The sequence below is a fragment of the Ictalurus furcatus genome, chromosome 16 (assembly GCF_023375685.1).
Source record: "Ictalurus furcatus strain D&B chromosome 16, Billie_1.0, whole genome shotgun sequence".
In the NCBI taxonomy this organism is placed as follows: Eukaryota; Metazoa; Chordata; class Actinopteri; order Siluriformes; family Ictaluridae; genus Ictalurus; species Ictalurus furcatus.
The window spans coordinates 7,580,188-7,598,441 of NC_071270.1; the positions used below are offsets into that span (position 1 = coordinate 7,580,188).

The 18,254-nt window shown below is 38.3% G+C and overlaps 1 protein-coding gene across 4 annotated transcripts; it reads right to left on the reverse strand.

Moving 5' to 3' along the window:
- Window positions 1-6,338: 6,338 nt before the first annotated feature.
- On the reverse strand, window positions 6,339-9,536 carry tpst2 (tyrosylprotein sulfotransferase 2). Of its 4 annotated transcripts, none has more exons than XM_053646130.1 (5): window positions 8,816-9,536; window positions 7,651-7,936; window positions 7,138-7,455; window positions 6,788-6,986; window positions 6,339-6,633 (listed from the first exon to the last, which is right to left on the reverse strand). In XM_053646130.1, the coding sequence occupies exons 1-5, from the start codon at window positions 8,862-8,864 to the stop codon at window positions 6,577-6,579; spliced, it is 909 nt and encodes a 302-aa protein (XP_053502105.1). In that variant the 5' UTR covers window positions 8,865-9,536; the 3' UTR covers window positions 6,339-6,576. The 4 variants fall into 4 exon arrangements, with proteins under 4 accessions (XP_053502105.1, XP_053502102.1, XP_053502104.1 ...); XM_053646127.1 differs by having other exon boundaries at window positions 7,651-8,165; XM_053646129.1 differs by having other exon boundaries at window positions 7,651-8,165; window positions 8,812-9,536.
- Window positions 9,537-18,254: the final 8,718 nt, after the last annotated feature.

Sequence of the window (18,254 nt, forward strand, 5' to 3'; positions counted from 1 at the left end):
TGGATAGGAAATAGTTGAGATGCTGATGACATGAAATAAAAATATTAAATGGCAAGATGTGGTATTTTTGTTACATATATGTTGCCATTGGTTTGTGAAGGTTAAAATATTAATTTAACAGCTCAATGTTGAGTTTACAGTTGCTATTTCAAATCTTTTTTCAATTTAATAAATTTCTGGACTCAGCCGGATTCGACTCGAGCCATTAAGGACTTGACACTTGACACTCGACTTAAAATTGACAAAGGTGGACTCGGACCCAACACTAGCAAATCCTTTGCCGTCAATGTCTGCCTGAAGTCTGGAACCCTTGGACATCACCAAATGCTGAGTGTCCTCCCTTGAGATGCTTTGCCAGGCCTTTACTACAGCTGCCTTCAGTAGCTGCTTGTTTTTACTTCTATCAGCAGTCACGTCATCAATAAACACTAGTGACCCAGTTCCATTGGCAGGCATACATGCCCATGTCATAACATTTCCTCCACCATGTTTGACAGATGATGTGGTATGCTTGGGAACATGAACCCTTCTTTTCCTTTTCCATAATCTTCTCTTCCCATCATTCTAGTCCAAATTATTCTTTCATGAGAAATGGTCGGGCTTTTATTTTAAAGTCTAATCTGGCCTTTCTGTTCTTGAGTGTTACCAGTGGTTTGCATCTTGATGTAAACCATCTGTATTTACGTTCATGAAGGCATTTCTTGATTGTAGACTTTGACAGTGAGACACCTATCTCCTCCAGAATGTTCTTGACTGTTGTGAAAATGTTTTTCATCAACAAGGAAAAAATTCTGTGATCATCCATTTTAGTAGTCTTCTGTGGCCTTTCAGGCCTTTTGGTGCTGCTGAGCCTGCCAGTGCATTCCTTCTGTTTAAGAATGTACCAAATATATTGATTTGGCCACTCCTAAACTTTCTGCTGTCACTCTGATAGGTCTGTTTTATTTTTTCAGCTTAATGATGGCCTCCTTCACTTGCATCAACACCTCTTTGGACCACATATTCAGAGTTCCCATGAACAACTACCAAATGCACATTCAACACTTGGAATCAGATCCAGACCTTTTATCTCTTTAATTTGTCATGAAATAATGAAGAAACAGGCCATGTCTGGCCATGAAACTGCTTATCAGTCAGTTGTCTATTTACATTTGAGCCTGTGAAAATGGAGGGACTCCATTAATACCTAAGCGGCTGTAATTCCTCAACAGTTAATGCAATGTTTTTGTTAAACCCCTTGACTTAAAGCTGAAAGTCTATTAAGTCCAATCTTGATTGCTTAATTTTAAATCCACTGTGGTGGTGTACAGAGGCAAAAAAAAACAAAAATTGTGCCATTGTCCAAATACTTATGAACCTGACAGTATGTCAAGGATGATACCTAGGCACAGGTCATCATCATATCTCAGTATGCACCACTGTCCAAGGACATCTGAATTTCTGGAAAAAATTGAAAGGTACTCATTTTCTATCTTAATTTTATATGATGGGGTTGAGTTGTTATGCTTGGCACTACACTCCCTGACTATAATATGCCTCAAAAATATGAATAAATAACATGATATCACTTACCTTCTTTTGTACCACACTGTGGAAGAGAGCTGAATGATGGCACTTCGGATCAATAATGTGTATATATATATATATATATATATATATATATATATATATTAGTTTATTCAAAACTAAATTCAAAGTCCAGTGATTGCTTTCCCTTTAAATGTGATCACTAATCTGACATGCCTACGCGCTTTGAGAGAGTGCACTTTGCATTCTTGTGAAAGGATAGCAGAAGCAACGATTGGCTAAGTGGAAATATTCCCATTACTTCGAATTTATGACATGTTCAGGCAAGAACATCACTGTAAAATGTAAGTTATCTCCTGGGGGTAAAAAACTTAGCAGCCTCCTTGTGTAGCATCAGTAATTTATTAAAGCACTTGGCATGGCAACATTAAACTTTAAGCAAATTCACCAACAGCGACGGTTGAAACTGCCGCTGCAATGCCACCTAAGCAGGTGAAGCTTGATTTTTATTTGAGTGTGCGAAAAGTAACAGAAAACAAGCTTAAAAACTGATTGCAGAGCATATAGTGGAAGGGATGGTACTACTACACACAGCAGAGTCACCGTCTTTTAGGCATATATTGAAGAAGATACCTGTGTATGTAATAATTTGTGAAGTAATTATTAAATAATTTGTTTGTGATTAATTTTTAGACAGAGTAATTACTAAAGTAATCCGAGTACAGTTTTAAAAAAAGTAACTAACCTCTTGGTCACATTATTGAGAGACACCACTGATCATTTAATTTCTGTGTTTAAATCCTCTTTGAAGACTTATTTCTATTCTGTATGTTTTAATTGAGGGTGTAAACTTTTAATTGTTCTTTATAAATCAGTAAACTAAACTAAACTAGTAATTAGTAATTAATGAATTTTTTTGGAGTAACTTACCCAACACTGTTTATGATTACCATAGGGGCAGTGGTGGCTTTGCGGTTAAGGCTTTGGGTTACTGATCGGAAGGTTGAGGGTCCAGCACTGCCAAGCTGCCACTGTTGGGCCCTTGAGCAAGGCCCTTAACCCTCTCTGCTGCAGGGGTGTTGTATCATGGCTGACCCTGTGCTCTGACCCCAAATTCCTGGCATGCTGGGGTATGCAAAGAAAAGAACTTCACTGTGCTGTGACCAATAAAGACTCATTATCATTATTAAGGCACCTTGACAGCAGAAGAACATGGCCATAATTCACAGATAAACTGTGGCCAAGTAAGAGTGGAGCAGACCTTTAGAAGTGTTAAGTGTAGGTGGATGAGAGCAACAGACCTGCAAAACGCATCGCTTTAAATTGTTGTCATTTATGTCAATTATGGCAGTATGTATCCTACACAATGTGTGCAGGCATGACTGACGTGTGTGAAAAACACCCACAAGGCTGCCAAAGGCAGACTGATGAGAACATGTAGGGTCATGTAAACAAGCTTCACAAAAGACTATGAAAACTATATTTTCCCTATTACAAATATAGTTTGGTGTGGTGATTTGGTTTATTAAAGAACAACACATCTCAATAAACATCAACATTATATGATAAACAATATTTGAATCATCAATATTGTGCTACAGAACAAAAAAGAGAACTATTCTTAAACTATGAAAATGTTTACAATTTATTTATTTGTATTTATATGTAATATTTGCAATGTAACATATATTACAAAAAACATAAATGGGGCTTTCATACATATATATATATATATATATATATATATATATGTAACCTGGTAGCATAAGTGTGCACACCACAAAATGAATACTTTGTTGAAGCAGTACGGTTGAAACAGCCTGGTTCAGATCACTCCATAAATTTTTAGTTGAATTCAGATCTGGGCTCTGGCTAGGCTATTACCTTTTTCAACAATTTGTGCTACAATAGCTCTTCTGTGGAATTGGACCAGATGGGCTAGACTTCACTCCCCACATGCATCAATGAGCCTTTGGTGCCCATGACTGTGTCACTGGTTCACCAGTTGTCCTTCCTTGGACCATTTTGGTAGGCACTAGCACTGACTACTGGGAACACCCCACAAGACCCAGATGCTCTGACCCAGTCATCTAACCATCACATGCTTGCCCATTTTTCCTGCATCAACTTCAACAACTGATTGTTCACTTGCTGCATAATATTTCCCACCCCTTGACAGGTAATCAATTTTATTAACCTCACCTGTCAGATATATATATATATATATATATATATATATATATATATATATATATATATATATATACATACAGTAGTGAGTACACTACTGTATAACAAATATATATAACAAATATTTTTTTTAATATCTTTTCATGTGACAACACTGAAGAAATTACACTTTGCTACAAGGTAAAGTAGTGAGTGAACAGCTTGTGTAACAGTGTAAATTTGCTGTCCCCTCAAAATAACTCAACACACAGCCATTAATGTCTAAACCGCTTTATAACAAACTATAACAAATATTTGATTATATCTTTTCATGTGACAACACTGAAGAAATTACACTTTGCTACAAGGTAAAGTAGTGAGTGTACAGCTTGTGTAACAGTGTAAATTTGCTGTCCCCTCAAAATAACTCAACACACAGCCATTAATGTCTAAACCGCTTTATAACAAACTATAACAAATATTTGATTATATCTTTTCATGTGACAACACTGAAGAAATTACACTTTGCTACAAGGTAAAGTAGTGAGTGTACAGCTTGTGTAACAGTGTAAATTTGCTGTCCCCTCAAAATAACTCAACACAGCCATTAATGTCTAAACCGCTGGTAACAAAAGTGAGTACACCCCTAAGTGAAAATGTCCAAATTGGGCCCAATTAGTCATTTTCCCTCACTGGTGTCATGTGACTTGTTAGTGTTACAAGGTCTCAGGTGTGAATGGGGTCAGGTGTGTTAAATTTGGTGTCATCGCTCTCACACTCCCTCATACTGGTCACTGGAAGTTCAACATGACACCTCATGGCAAACAACTCTCTGAGGATCTGAAAAAAAAGAATTGTTGCTCTACATAAAGATGGCCTAGGAAATAAGAAGATTGCCAAGACCCTGACACTGAGCTGCATCATGGTGGCCAAGACCATACAGCGGTTTAACAGGACAGGTTCTACTCAGAGCAGGCTTCGCCATGGTCGACCAAAGAAGTTGAGTGCACATGCTCAGCGTCATATACAGAGGTTGTCTTTGGGAAACAGACGTATGAGCGCTGCCAGCTTTGCTGCAGAGGTTGAAGGGGTGGGGGTCAGTCTATCAGTGCTCAGACCATATGCCGCACACTGCATCAAATTGGTCTGCATGGCTGTCGTCCCAGAAGGAAGGTTCTTCTAAAGATGATGCACAAGAAACAGTTTGCTGAAGACAAGCAGACTAAGGACATGGATTACTGGAACCATGTCCTGTGGTCTGATGAGACCAAGATAAACTTATTTGGTTCAGATGGTGTCAAGCGTGTGTGGCATCAACCAGGTGAGGAGTACAAAGACAAGTGTGTCTTGCCTACGGTCAAGCATGGTGGTGGGAGTGTCATGGTCTGGGGCTGCATGAGTGCTGCCGGCACTGGAGAGCTACAGTTCATTGAGGGAACCATGAATGCCAACATGTACTGTGACATACTGAAGCAGAGCATGATCAGTATGCAGTATTCCAGCATGATAACGACCCAAAACACACCTCCAAGACGACCACTGCCTTGCTAAAGAAGCTGGGGGTGAAGGTGATTGACTGGCCAAGCATGTCTCTAGACCTAAACCTTATTGAGCATCTGCGGGGCATCCTCAAACGGAAGGTGGAGGAGCACAAGGTCTCTAACATCCACCAGCTCTGTGATGTCGTCACTGAGGAGTGGAAGAGGACTCCAGTGGCAACCTGTGAAGCTCTGGTGAACTCCATGCCCAAGAGGGTTAAGGCAGTGCTGGAAAATAATGGTGGCCACACAAAATATTGACACTTTGGGCCCAACTTGGACATTTTCACTTAGGGGTGTACTTACTTTTGTGTATATATATATATATATATATATATATATATATATATATATATATATATATATATATAAAATCAAATATTTACAAAAATGTGAGGGGTGTACTCAGTTTTGTGAGATACTGTATAAGTATTGTGCAAAAGTTTTAGGCACCCTATTCTTTTTTGTACAAACTATGTTATAGATTTGTTATTTTATGACAAAAAATATTTCAGATTCTGAAACATTAGTTCTCTAGCACAAAATTAATTGTTATAGAAAGATGATTGTATGTCATTAAAGAAAGCAGCATATTATGTAAGAGACCAATTTTCAGACAAAAAAACACAATGAAGGCTGCTTGGTTTTGCTGAAAAAAATAAGAAGCATGTGCAACCATCAAAGTCTCCAGAAGAACCGTGGCTGGTTCTGCAAGATGCTCAATAAAATTTACAGCTCATTTCCTTATAAAACTGCACAAATTTTACTGGAGACTACTATTTTTTATTTTTGTTTTTTCGTCACACCAAATGTTGACTTTGTTTCATTTACTACTGTTTACTGCTCTATACTGTATTTGTTTTAATGTAGAAACATTTAATTCCATTATCTTGAAGGCATCGTTGTTCTACAGCATTTCTTTGAATGTGCCTAAAACCTTTGCAGAGTACTGTGTATATTGCGTATACTGTGCGTCCCATCCTCAGCTTTTATTTGGAAGTGGGGTTGTGTGTGTGTGTGTGTGTGTGTGTGTAGCCTATAGGGCTCCTTTTTACTCATCAAGTTCATTATTATTGTTTATTATTGTACAGTTTTTGATTTGTGATTAAAGCCACTGGTTTAAAATGGAAAGAATGTTTAATGTTTTAAAACACAAACATACAGGAAACAGGGCTTTTATCCCTTTGTTGCAACTTTAATAAAAAAAAATTCTATATTTGTCAAGAATGACAATACAATTGTGTAAAATTTGTACACGGGGCATTTTCATGCTGGAACATGTTTTAACATACACTTAATTAAAAATATACAAAAGGACCAGATATATACAGAAACTTCTATGTCATACTTGTGATGGTCTTTTCAAACTTGCTGGAGGCTTAAAATCTCCTTTGAGCACCTGTAAAATCAGCCAAGAGAATTGTGCATTTTACAACTTAAATGTAATCACCAAAGTGTTGTATAGGTACTTTAAAAAAGAAAGTTGAGGTAGAAGCACTTAAGTTAAGGTGCTATGGTAGAAGCACTTAATTGAATTCACATATTTTACATACCCTTTCTGTATTATGAATCACTTCAGGATCTGGTTGGCCATATTGTGGGGGATTGGCAGTAGGGTCATAGCCCAGCTTGTTAAGCATTGGAGCAATATTCTCCATATCTTTGAGAACATCAGCTGGAATGTGGCCTACCCAGCGAGTGAGTGCCTCTAGGTTAACTGGTTTGATGACCTGGTCAGTGGACCGCTCGATTCTGAAATTCACAGAAATGAAACGGTGACAAAGTAAAAGAGAGTTGCACTTGTGTACTATGTGTAATGCCATCAAGTAATTCAAAATCAAAATTGGGCCTATTATTCAGTTATGTATTCTACAAATATTCCTTTCAAAAAATAGAGACTGACCGAGATAAAGAAACTCCTCCAGGCTGCCCAATAGCTTCCTCATGGTGAAGTACCCCCTCATGCCATGGTACTTTCAGGAACTCCAGCACTCTCACCATAGTGGTGCGTGGCTGCAGGACCAAATTTTCATAGCGAATGGTCAGACAGCGTGTAGAACCTACCACTGTGCACTGAAATAACATGACCTCTATTGCTTGGCTCCACTTGCTAAGGCAGTCCCTGTAGCTGGAAAGGTCAAAACCAGCAATTGTGACTTGTCTCGAGATCATAGAGTGCACAGAGGCCCGACCATCACGTACCATAAGAAGAAACTTTGAGCTGAAAGCATAGTATAAGAAAACTAGTAAGAGTAAATATGGTAGATAGTGACAAGTGGAAGGTATTAAAATCAACTGGAAATGGCTCAGATTAAATTGAATGCAAAGTAACAATGCAAAAAAAAAGCAGGTTTCTCTATGCCATATATTTTTAAGGCTGTTTGAGATACATCATAGCCTTTTCCAAACCTCTTACTTGGGAAATAATTTAGAGAGGTAGATGGAGCTCTTCAGCGTAAACGGGTCCTTATTGCAGAGCAGTGGTGCAGGCTCACCATGACGAGCAATAACCTCGAGCAAGAATGCAGCTGTGGCTGAGTCCAGCATGTCCTGGCTGATCTCCTCTTCATCCAGTGCCCAGCGGTCTTCTGCTGACCTCCTCCAGCCATGGCGCAGAGCCAGAAGCCGGGGGATCACTCGGGTCTCCTCACCACAGCGGATATTAGGATGGGCATCAAGCATGGCACGCATCAGCGTGGTGCCTGAGCGAGGTACCCCACCAACAAATACCATTGGTGAGTCCTGGTTGTAGTGGTATAGGGTCTGATTGCTGCCCTTAACTAGTATTGACACTCCTACGCTATGAGGATATCCACTCTGGCACATAAGCATATGGTACAGTGCTTTCACAGCAGCATACACTCCAAACAGACACAATAGCAGTATGAATCCCCGTCGAACAGACAGACGCATCACTCAATTAGATGGCCACTATATTCAGAAATGCCAACAGACAGCAATTAGGAAATTTCCCAGCTTCCTCATACAAATTACAATTAGTTACAGTACAATCAGATAATCTTCCAGAATTCACACTTTTTAGAAGTCTTTTAAAAATATTTGCAGGCACAGTGGCCCAGAACAAGTAACATCAAATTTGTTAGCAAATTGCTTTGTTACTGCTTTTCTGTAAACAGTAATGCTAATTGTATTACTAAAAATGCTGTACCCTGAAAGTCACAGTAAAAAATACCAAATGCAAGCACTGCTCATTTGCAAGCCTTAGACCACACGTGTACCTTCACCTGAATGATGCTTAAAGTTAATTAATAACTTAGTTCATTAAAGAGTTTGTGAAAAATCCTGGTCTGAAATCTCTAATACGGAGGATGTGAGCACGCTTTTCTACTTCTAACATGTCAGCTAAAGGACTTCCTGAAACAGGTTCCTCGCGTGACAAGCAGGCTTGATTTATTTAGTTTTTTTTTATTTTAACCAAAAAGAGATAAAATACATAAATGCTATTGGACATTAGCAGGACTGGTTCTTATAATATTTTATGTTGTGACACCACTAGTCACAGAACCTGTTTATTTACAATATTCCTTGAAGAGGCAAAGAAATTTTAGCAACTTACTTACAGTGAGAAATCTGATATTGTGTACCAACAACTGTAACTACATTCCTCATCTTCACAGTAATCCATTCTTTAAAAAGTAATACATCCGTTCAACCATTTTTTTTTTGGATAAAAGTTGTAAAAAGCACAGAAGGCAACGTGAAAAATACCAGCTCAGATAAAATACAAACAACTTCAGGAAATAGGCGGGTTAGACAAGAGGCACTTTTCATTTCGTGTTACAACATGCTGTCAATTTTCAAGTATCAGGAAACAGGAAGAGACTGACTACTGCCTAAAAAATGAACAATTGTAGCAAATCATTCATAAATAAGAACACAAGTTTATTATGAAAGTTATACAAGTTTCTACAGTATGGTTTCATCACTATTCTGTTCAAATGTACATTAATCATATATACACACACACTCACATATGTACATGAAAATAAATACATTATCTGTGTTGCATTGTAGTATGACATCACTTGCATGGCAAAAATACTACTTTCAAACCTGCACTACAAACTTGTTTAGGTACAAAGCCTTAAAATGACAGACAGGAAGTCACGGCACAGACAGACTGACACACACACACACACATACACACACACACACACACACACAAACACACTTTTTAAATAAGATAACTCCTGCCATAAGTGCATAATGTTAAAATTGGATAGTAAAATCAGTAATTTTTTTAATTAGTCACCTTCTCTCCAATTCATTTACACAGACACCACCCCCCCACCACCATTCCCCCCCCCCAATTTCTCTCTCTCTCTCTCTCTCTCTCTCTCTCTCTCTCTCTAACCTGATATGGCTGCATTGCATCTTGGAGATTTGAGAGGTTGAGGACGTAGGGTAGCAGTGGAATTGTCAGGAGCTATTTACATCATTTCCTCTGCATTTGAGAATTCATACAGAACAAAAGGTCTGTTCATATTGACACTTCATATTCTCTTGTCTCCTGCAAAATATGATAATAGCTTATATTCATGCAAACAAGATTATGCTAACAGTTTTTAACTTTTTATTTTTAGCCCACTTTCAAACAATGGCAAACAGTGTTTGCCTAAAACTAGTCTTTTAGGTGTACTCTTTCAAGAATGTTTTGTGTTATACTTACGCCTCCAGTCTCATATAAAGGATTGTCAAACTCAGTCTCCACAGTGATCTGTCTGTATGGATGAGGGTACATGAGAGGCAAACGCAGGTTTGAATGACACCTGGATAACAAGAGTGGAATGTTATATACAATATACATTCAAACAGAAAGCCAAACATTTGGTTTCATAACTGTGCATGCCAGCAACTTTTCAAATAATCATCTGGTCTTATTTCTCATATGCCAAAGCATTTACATTTACATTTATGGCATTTGGGCAATATCCAGAGTGACTTGCAGAAGTGCTTTGAAGTCTCTATCAATGAGTACATCCTGATTCTGGTTCACTAGGACACAGACTAAGAGTACGATCAGTCTAAAAAACTCTGTTGGGAAGTTAATATAGTAAGAAAAACACACAGAGCACAAGATTTTAAATAAAGTGTAATTTATGTGCTCAATGAAGTGGTAGGTCTTCAGTCATCATTTAAAGACTGCCAGTGATTTGGCAGTTCAGACATCTAGGGGAAGTTCATTCCACCACCTAGTTACCAGAACAAAGACGAGCCTTGATGCATGCCTTCCTTTTACCCTGAGAGATGGTGAGAGACCAGTAGAGCTGTGCTAGATAATTGGAGGGAGTGAGGTGCAGTGCAGGGTTTGATAAGTGCTTTAAGGTATTTGGGTGCTGGTCCATTTCTGGCTTTGTAGGCAAGCATTAGTGTTTTAAATCAGATGTAGGCCAGTACAGGAAGCCAGTAGTGGGATCATAGCAATGGGGTGATGTGAGAGAACATGGGAAGGTTGAAAACAATTGTGCAGCAGCATTCTGGATCAGTTGCAGAGGTGGAATGGCACGTAGAGACAAACCTGCCAGGATTGAGTTGCAGTAGTCCAGTCTCAAATGACAAGGGACTGAACAAGCACCTGAGTGGTCTGTGTGGATAGAAATTGGCAAATCCTTCTGGGGTTGAAAATGAGAAATCGGCATGTGACTGTCAGATGAGAGAGGAAAAGTACAGTTACCCCAAAGTTGCATGCAGGGACAGAAGGTGAGATCTGAGAGTTGTCCAGGAAGATCACAAGATCCTGACATGGGGATGAATCACCTGGGATGAATAGCAGGACAGTTTTGCTGGGATTAAGTTTCAGCTGATGAGCTGCCATCCATGATGAGATGTTTGCCAGACATGCTGAGCAGAAACATGAGTGACTGAGGGAGAAAAGGAGAGGATAAGTTGCATGACATCCCCATAGCAGTAGAATGAAAACCCATGTGAGGATATGACCTCACCAAGAGATCAAGTATAGAGGGAGAACAGAAGAGGACCAAGTAGTGAGCCTTGTGGGACACCAGTGGAAAGTCTGCATATGACCAACCCTCCAGGTAGGAAGCAAACCATTGCCATGCTGTAGCCTAAAACTCTCATTCAAAAAAAGATTCATGAGGATAAATTGTGTTTTACTATGTCAAACACTGCTGTAAGGTTGAGGAAGATGAGGACTAACAACAGTTTGGCTGATCTAATGGCATGGAGCATTTCAAAGATGGCCACAACGGTAGTTTCTGTGGAATGTGCCAATTTTAAGTCAGACTGGTTAAGATCTTGGAGGTTGTTCAGAGTGAGATAGAGAAACAACTGAATGTACTGACTTTTGAGGATTTTACAAAGAAAAGGCAGAAGTGATACCGGTTGATAGTTGCTGATGTCTGACGGATCCAGAGAGGGTTTCTTCAGGATGGGAATATCCTTGCTCATGTAGCAGTTGCTACATGAACAGATGTTATGGAGCCATTAATGATAGTAATGTTTTCCCATCATAAAAGGTGGCAAAGTTTTCAGTGGTCAGAGAAGACAAGAGTCAGAGGAGCTGGTGGGTTAAGAAGTGAAGAAAGGATGCTGGATCTGCACAAGGACGACTTTTCCAACTTTTCCTTGTAGAAGACAATCTTAGCAAAGTCACATCAGATAAACATTTGGACAGGAGCGCATGGTAAGAGATCCATGTCGAGCTGTGATTTCTTCCACTTTCTGTCTGCAGTTCATAATTTTCTCTGTTTGCTGCACAGCACATCCGATAGCCAAGGAACAGGGTGAGACATCTTCCTGGGTATATAAAATAGAGGGCAGAGGAGGTCCATGGATGTATAAAGTGAGGGGAGGAAAGTGTATGTGGTGAATTTCACTGTTAGAGAGGAAACAAGTCAGGGTCTGGAAAGGATGATAGGGTGCAGGAAGCTAGGGAGGAAGGGGAGATAGAGTGGTGGTTTCAGTGAGTACCAACAAATTACACCAGTTAGCTCTGTAATTTATGATAAGGAAATAAGCAAATATACTGTATTCTAGTCAAGCTTTTAAAGAAGTAGCCTAACCTTCTGACATAGATAAAGGTGCCTCCAAGAATGACCGACAGTAACAGTACTAATATGAATATGGCCAGAGCCATTCTTCCCCCATCCAGTGATGAGTCTGCTGTAGCTTCTGCCACTAGAGGAGTTAAACACATAAACAGTAGTAAAATCGTAGTAGTAAAAGACAAAAAATACAGAATACAGTGCAACTCTTTAGGCCAAATAGAGAAATATGACAATGTTACACAACAATGACAAAATAATGCACTTGGATCTTAGTAGTGACCATTTAAAACACTTGTTCTCTTGGTTAATGTAAAGTTAAAAATTGGACTAAAATTAATATTTGGTGGATCACTAATTGACTATAGGTTGGAAGAACACAATAATAAAACCTACCTTCTAAAGCATGGTTGCCAGAGCATTCATGATTAGCTACATTTGCAAAAGAGAAAAAAGTATCAACCAAACATTTACATATATTTATATACAGTTACATATATTTATTATATATGACAAGCTTTACCTTTACACGTGGGTAATGGTCCACTCCAAAAAGAGGGATTTCCCAGTATGCACTTGATTGTTATCTCACCAATGAGATCATAACCCTGATAGCACATGAAGTTCAGGGACTCCCCAGGCAGATACAGCTGCTTAGACAGAATCTGATAGCCATTGTCAGGAAGGCCAGGATTCTCGCAGGACACTGACTCTTCCACTGGATAAAGAGAAAGAACATGATCAAGACAGAACATCTGAAAGAAAGATGTAAATCCTAACTGAATTTTTATAACTGAGTTATTGAAACTCACAGATACAATGTGGCAAGTGAGATGTCCATACTGGAGTTCCGGGTTCACGGCCATAGCAAGTTAAAATGGCACCACCCTGCAGTATGTAGCCTAGATTGCAACTGTACTGAATGGTAGTTCCCACCAGCAGTTTGGGATCTGAGAGCATCCGTACAGAGTGCTCAACATGACCTGGGTCTGTACAGTACATAACTAGCAGAAAGAGGACAGACAGGACAGATGTGAACTTGCTCAGCAGATTTCACAGGCTTGCTTGAGTGCTACTTTTATCTCCAATCGGCAAGCATCCTTAATATTATATATTTTTAAAAAACTGCATGTCATTATCAACAAGCAACATACAGGGATGCATCAAGAATGTATTAATTTACTTGAGAATTGAAGATGAAAAACCATATTTACAATATTACTCATACACATCATACATTCTTATTATTCACATCACACATCTCATTATACAAAAGCAATTCCAAATAACCATTTGTCTTATGCACAACATAGATAACAAACAGTATCACACAATTTAAAAACTTAAAGACAGACAATGGACATATTCCTTGGCTATGGTCTGCCACAATGCAACCATTTGTGGTTCCTAATTTTTTCAATTGCTTTTTGCCTTCATCCTTGTTTTTCATTAAAAAAAAAAAATCAGTGGGGTGCAGATTGAGTAATTAACCTACCCAGAACACAAGTAATTCACTTTTATTTATCTTCTAGTGGTATGGGCATTAAATCACAGGCAACAATAATTCACTTTACTAATTTACTTTACTCTTTATGTTGAGAGAAAATAAAAGACTGTAGATGCATATTCTATATTTAGATTCAGATCCACATAGAACAAACCTTTTGTTGGATCTCTTGTGCATGAACTAACTATGAAACGACACACAGCTGGCCAGGAAATAATCAGGCAGCCGACTGTCCAGTTATTTTTGGTCCCCTGAACATGAATATGGTGGAATGTTATTCCTAAAATTAACTCAATATGAAAATTAGAATACTGTACTAAACCCTATTTTCACTGCTGCTAGACTCACTTTTCTCACAGAAGGGCGGCTGGGTGTTCCAGCTTAAGTCCAGCTGACAGATGAGGGTCTCTCCGCCCACTAGGTCATAGCCTGGGTCACACTGATAAGTGATACGTGTCCCTCGCACCAGTGCAGTATGTGATGTTGTCTTCCAGCCATTCTGAATCTCAGGCAGGTCCGGGCATGAATCATTACGAGACACCTCTGATATAAAGATAAAAGAATACTTGGTCACCTTAAGAACAATTTTAGTGTTTGACTTTGACACTGAAACTTCAAACATGTAGTTTACACACTTCAGACAACCATAAAAAATTAGCATTTTTTTTCTCTCCATTAAATTTCTACAGATGAACTAAACATTTTGCTTAATTTCATTCTAAATGATGAGGTGCGAGAGTGTAATTTCAACATTCACCCTTAAGTGATAAGATTAGAAAGTTAGACATAGTTTTACCATATGGTTTAAACCATGGTTTTGAAACCATAGTTAACCATAACTATCTTAACCATTACCATAGTTAACCATAATCACAGTTTTCTTTCTTCCAAAAAAAATCTATGGTAACTATGATAACCATGGTTTCATTATCATGGTTTTACTATGTGTTTGTTTGTTTGTTTTTACATGGCTACATGGTCTAATCATGGTAATTATGCTTTTACTATTGTAACTTTATGGGTTATTTAGGGTTATTATGAATTACAAAGGTTACTATACCATAGTACTCACTACAAATTTTACCATAGTATACAGTTGTGCTTGAAAGTTTGTGAACCCTTTATATTTTTCTATATATCTGCATAAATATGACCTAAATCATCATCAGATTTTTCAAGTCCTAAAAGTAGACAGCGCACGGTCGCTTAGTGGTTAGCACGTTCCCCTCACACCTCCAGGGTCTGGGGTTCATGGCCATGTGTGTGCGGAGTTTGCATGTTCTCCCCGTGCTGCAGGGGTTTCCTCCGGGTACTCCGGTTTCCTCCCCCAGTCCAAAGACATGCATGGTAGGCTGACTGGCGTGTCTAAAGTGTCTGTAGTGTATGAATGGGTGTGTGAGTGTGTATGTGATTGTGCCCTGTGATGGATTGGCACCCTGTCCAGGGTGTACCCTGCCTTGTGCCCGATGCTCCCTGGGATAGGCTCCAGGTTCCCCGTGACCCTGAAAAGGAGTAAGCGGTAGAGGATGGATGGATGGATGGTAAAAGTAGACAAAGAGAAACCAATTAAACAAATTAGACAAAAATATTATACTTGGAAAATGATCCAATATTACATATCTGTGAGTGGCAAAAGTATGTGAACCTCTAGAATTAGCAGTTAATTTGAAGGTGAACAGGGATCTATCAAAGTCTGATCTTCACAACATGTTTGTGGAAGTGTATCATGGCATGAACAAAGGAGATTTCCGAGGACCTCAGAAAAAGAGTTTTTGATGCTCATCAGACTAGAAAAGGCTACAAAACCATCTATAAAGAGTCTGGACTCCACCAAGCCACAGTCAGACAGACTGTGTACAAATGGAGGAAATTCAAGACCATTGTTATCCTCCCCAGGAACATCACTCTAAGACCAAGATGTGTTATAGTCCATGAGGTCACAAAGGAACCCATGGTAACTTATTAGCAACTAAAGGTCACTCTCATATTACCTAATGTTAATGTTCATGAATCCACCATCAGGAGAACACTGAACAACAATGGTGTGCATGGCTGGGTTGCAAGGAGAATGCCACTGCTCTCCAAAAAAAAAACAAAAAAAAACACTGCTGCCCGTCTGCAGTTCAAAGATCACATAGACAAGCCAGAAGAATATGGGAAAAATGTTTTGTGGCTGTATGAGACCAAAATAGAAAGTTTTGGCTTAAATGAGAAGGGTTATTTTTGGAGAAAGGAAAACACTGTAATCCAGCATAAGAACATTATCCCATCTGTGAAACATGGTTGTGGTAGTATCATGGTTTGGGCCTATTTTGATGCATTTGGGCCAGGATGGCTTGCCATCATTGATGGAACAATGAATTCTGAATAATAATTCCTCCAAGCCGATGTGCAGGACTGATCAACACTTACCAGAAACATTTAGCTGCAGTTATTGTTGCACAAGTGTGTCACACCAGATACTGAAAGCAAAGGTTCAAATACTTTTGCCACTCACAGATATGTAATATTGGATCATTTTCCTCAATTAATAAATAACCAAGTATAATATTTTGTCTCATTTGTTTAATTAGGTTCTCTTTATCTTCTTTTAGGACATTGTTTTAGATCATATTTAGAAATATAGAAAATTCTAAAGGGTTCACGAACTTTCAAGCACCACTGTATAATAACCATAATTATAGCAATGCCACTGCATCTACAGTTGTGTATTTATGGTAAGTGTATACTAAATACTAATGATCAACACAGCACAGATCACAGTAGGTTATGCTAGATTTATTCAAATTAATTATTCAAGTTAATTAAAAAAAATCAAACGTGTCATGAAATAATAATTAAAAAAACATTGAAATTCTGCAAAGCAGTAGGGCTGAGACTGCAGTTCAGGGATGGAACACTGTATCTCTCCATCTCTCCAGCTGACCTGCATATGAGACAGGGAAAGAGGAAAGTGTAAAGAGAGAGAGACAGATATCATAATAATTAAAAAACTGTGAAACATTGTACAAAAAAATGTTGCTATGCTCTCAAACTTTCAGAGTCTGTAGTCAGTTTACAGTCTTAAAAAATCATTGTTGTATAGGTTGCTCTGAGTAAGTTTATTTGGACAGCATCAGATCCTTCTTTTATATCATTTTTCTGGAATTTTACTCTGTAAGACATTTTACTCTGGAAGTTTACTCTGTAAGACAGTGTGACAGTCATTCAACAGACATACACAGACACATCATAAACAATTAAACACAAGATAAAAAACACAAAAAATGTTCTCTGGTACACCAAGGTGTACCTTGCAGAAACAATACCTACTGTACAAAAAAAAAGTATTGACAAGGTGGTCAACTGAGGTTAATATTTTTTGTTTTATGCTCCTTTTGTGTGGCCATTTAAACATAAAACTAAGGAGGCTACTGTGGAAGTAAAATAATGGCATATGTCTGAAACAAAAAAGCATGTTGAATTGCACTAATTCAAAGAAAAATGTTTAAATACCACCTATAATACCACCTATAATATTCGACAGGCAAATTTCTGTCCATTTATTTTAGCTTTAAAAATTCGCTTCCACAAATTCAATGGTTCAGATTTGGTTGGATATTCAACATTGCACATCCGGGAACTGCAGGAAAAGCAGTAGAATATTACTTGCATGATCTCCACCTGCTGCTAGTCTGTCTCCACCAGCAGGTGGTACAAGCAGGTGTTGACAAAGACCAAAGTAACAGAGCAAGACATTCACAGTATGATCTGCCTAAGTACAGGTTATGATAATCAGCTTTTCATATATATACTGGGCCTGACAAATACATGAAAATAGCATTTACGTTTATATTCAAGGTCTTAGCAGTTACTCTTTACACTTACATTTACATTTATTGACTGGCTATGTCATCAATGACAGGATACAACTCTGATGGCAGTATTGGGTTTTTTTGTTTGTTTGTTTGTTTGTTGTTATCTTTTTACATTATAAATTAAAAATATATATATCTCGACCGCCATATCGGGACTATTCATTTTTGTCTTAATATTAAACAGAACTTGTCCCCACTATTGACCTGTATTTGCATGATTTACTTGACAACTGTGATGACGTGATGGATACATGATAATGAAAGTGTATTGTTGTTATCTTGCTAACCTACTCGCCATCTTGCATCCATGTTGTTTGTTTAACAAGCAATTCTGAAAGACAAGGAAAAGCTGATGGGCCTTCTACCAGCCAGAATAACAGGTATAGCAATTATTTTTTTCATGCACTGTGTGCTTGAATGTCAACACATACATTATGATATATAAATATTAAATCATTTTGTGGTTGTCACATCATCTCATGTCAACAGACAAAGACGCCAACCTCAGGGGCCATCATCTATACATACAGAAATGACCAGGTCAGCACAAAACTTTATATTGCATTCATAATATACATCTGATTACTCATTGTATATCTGTGCTGGTAGTTACTGGTCTGGTAGTCTGGTA

What these genes read in the sequence shown, in the direction of transcription:
- tpst2 (XM_053646127.1), bottom strand. Translation starts at nt 8,147, where the DNA reads ATGCGTCTGTCTGTTCGACGGGGATTCATACTGCTATTGTGTCTGTTT. An exon ending in GGAGGAGTTTCTTTATCTCG is followed by an intron (nt 6,987 to 7,137) that starts GTCAGTCTCTAT and finishes TGTGAATTTCAG; the next exon opens with AATCGAGCGGTCCACTGACC. An exon ending in TGATTCATAATACAGAAAGG is followed by an intron (nt 6,634 to 6,787) that starts GTATGTAAAATA and finishes CTGATTTTACAG; the next exon opens with GTGCTCAAAGGAGATTTTAA.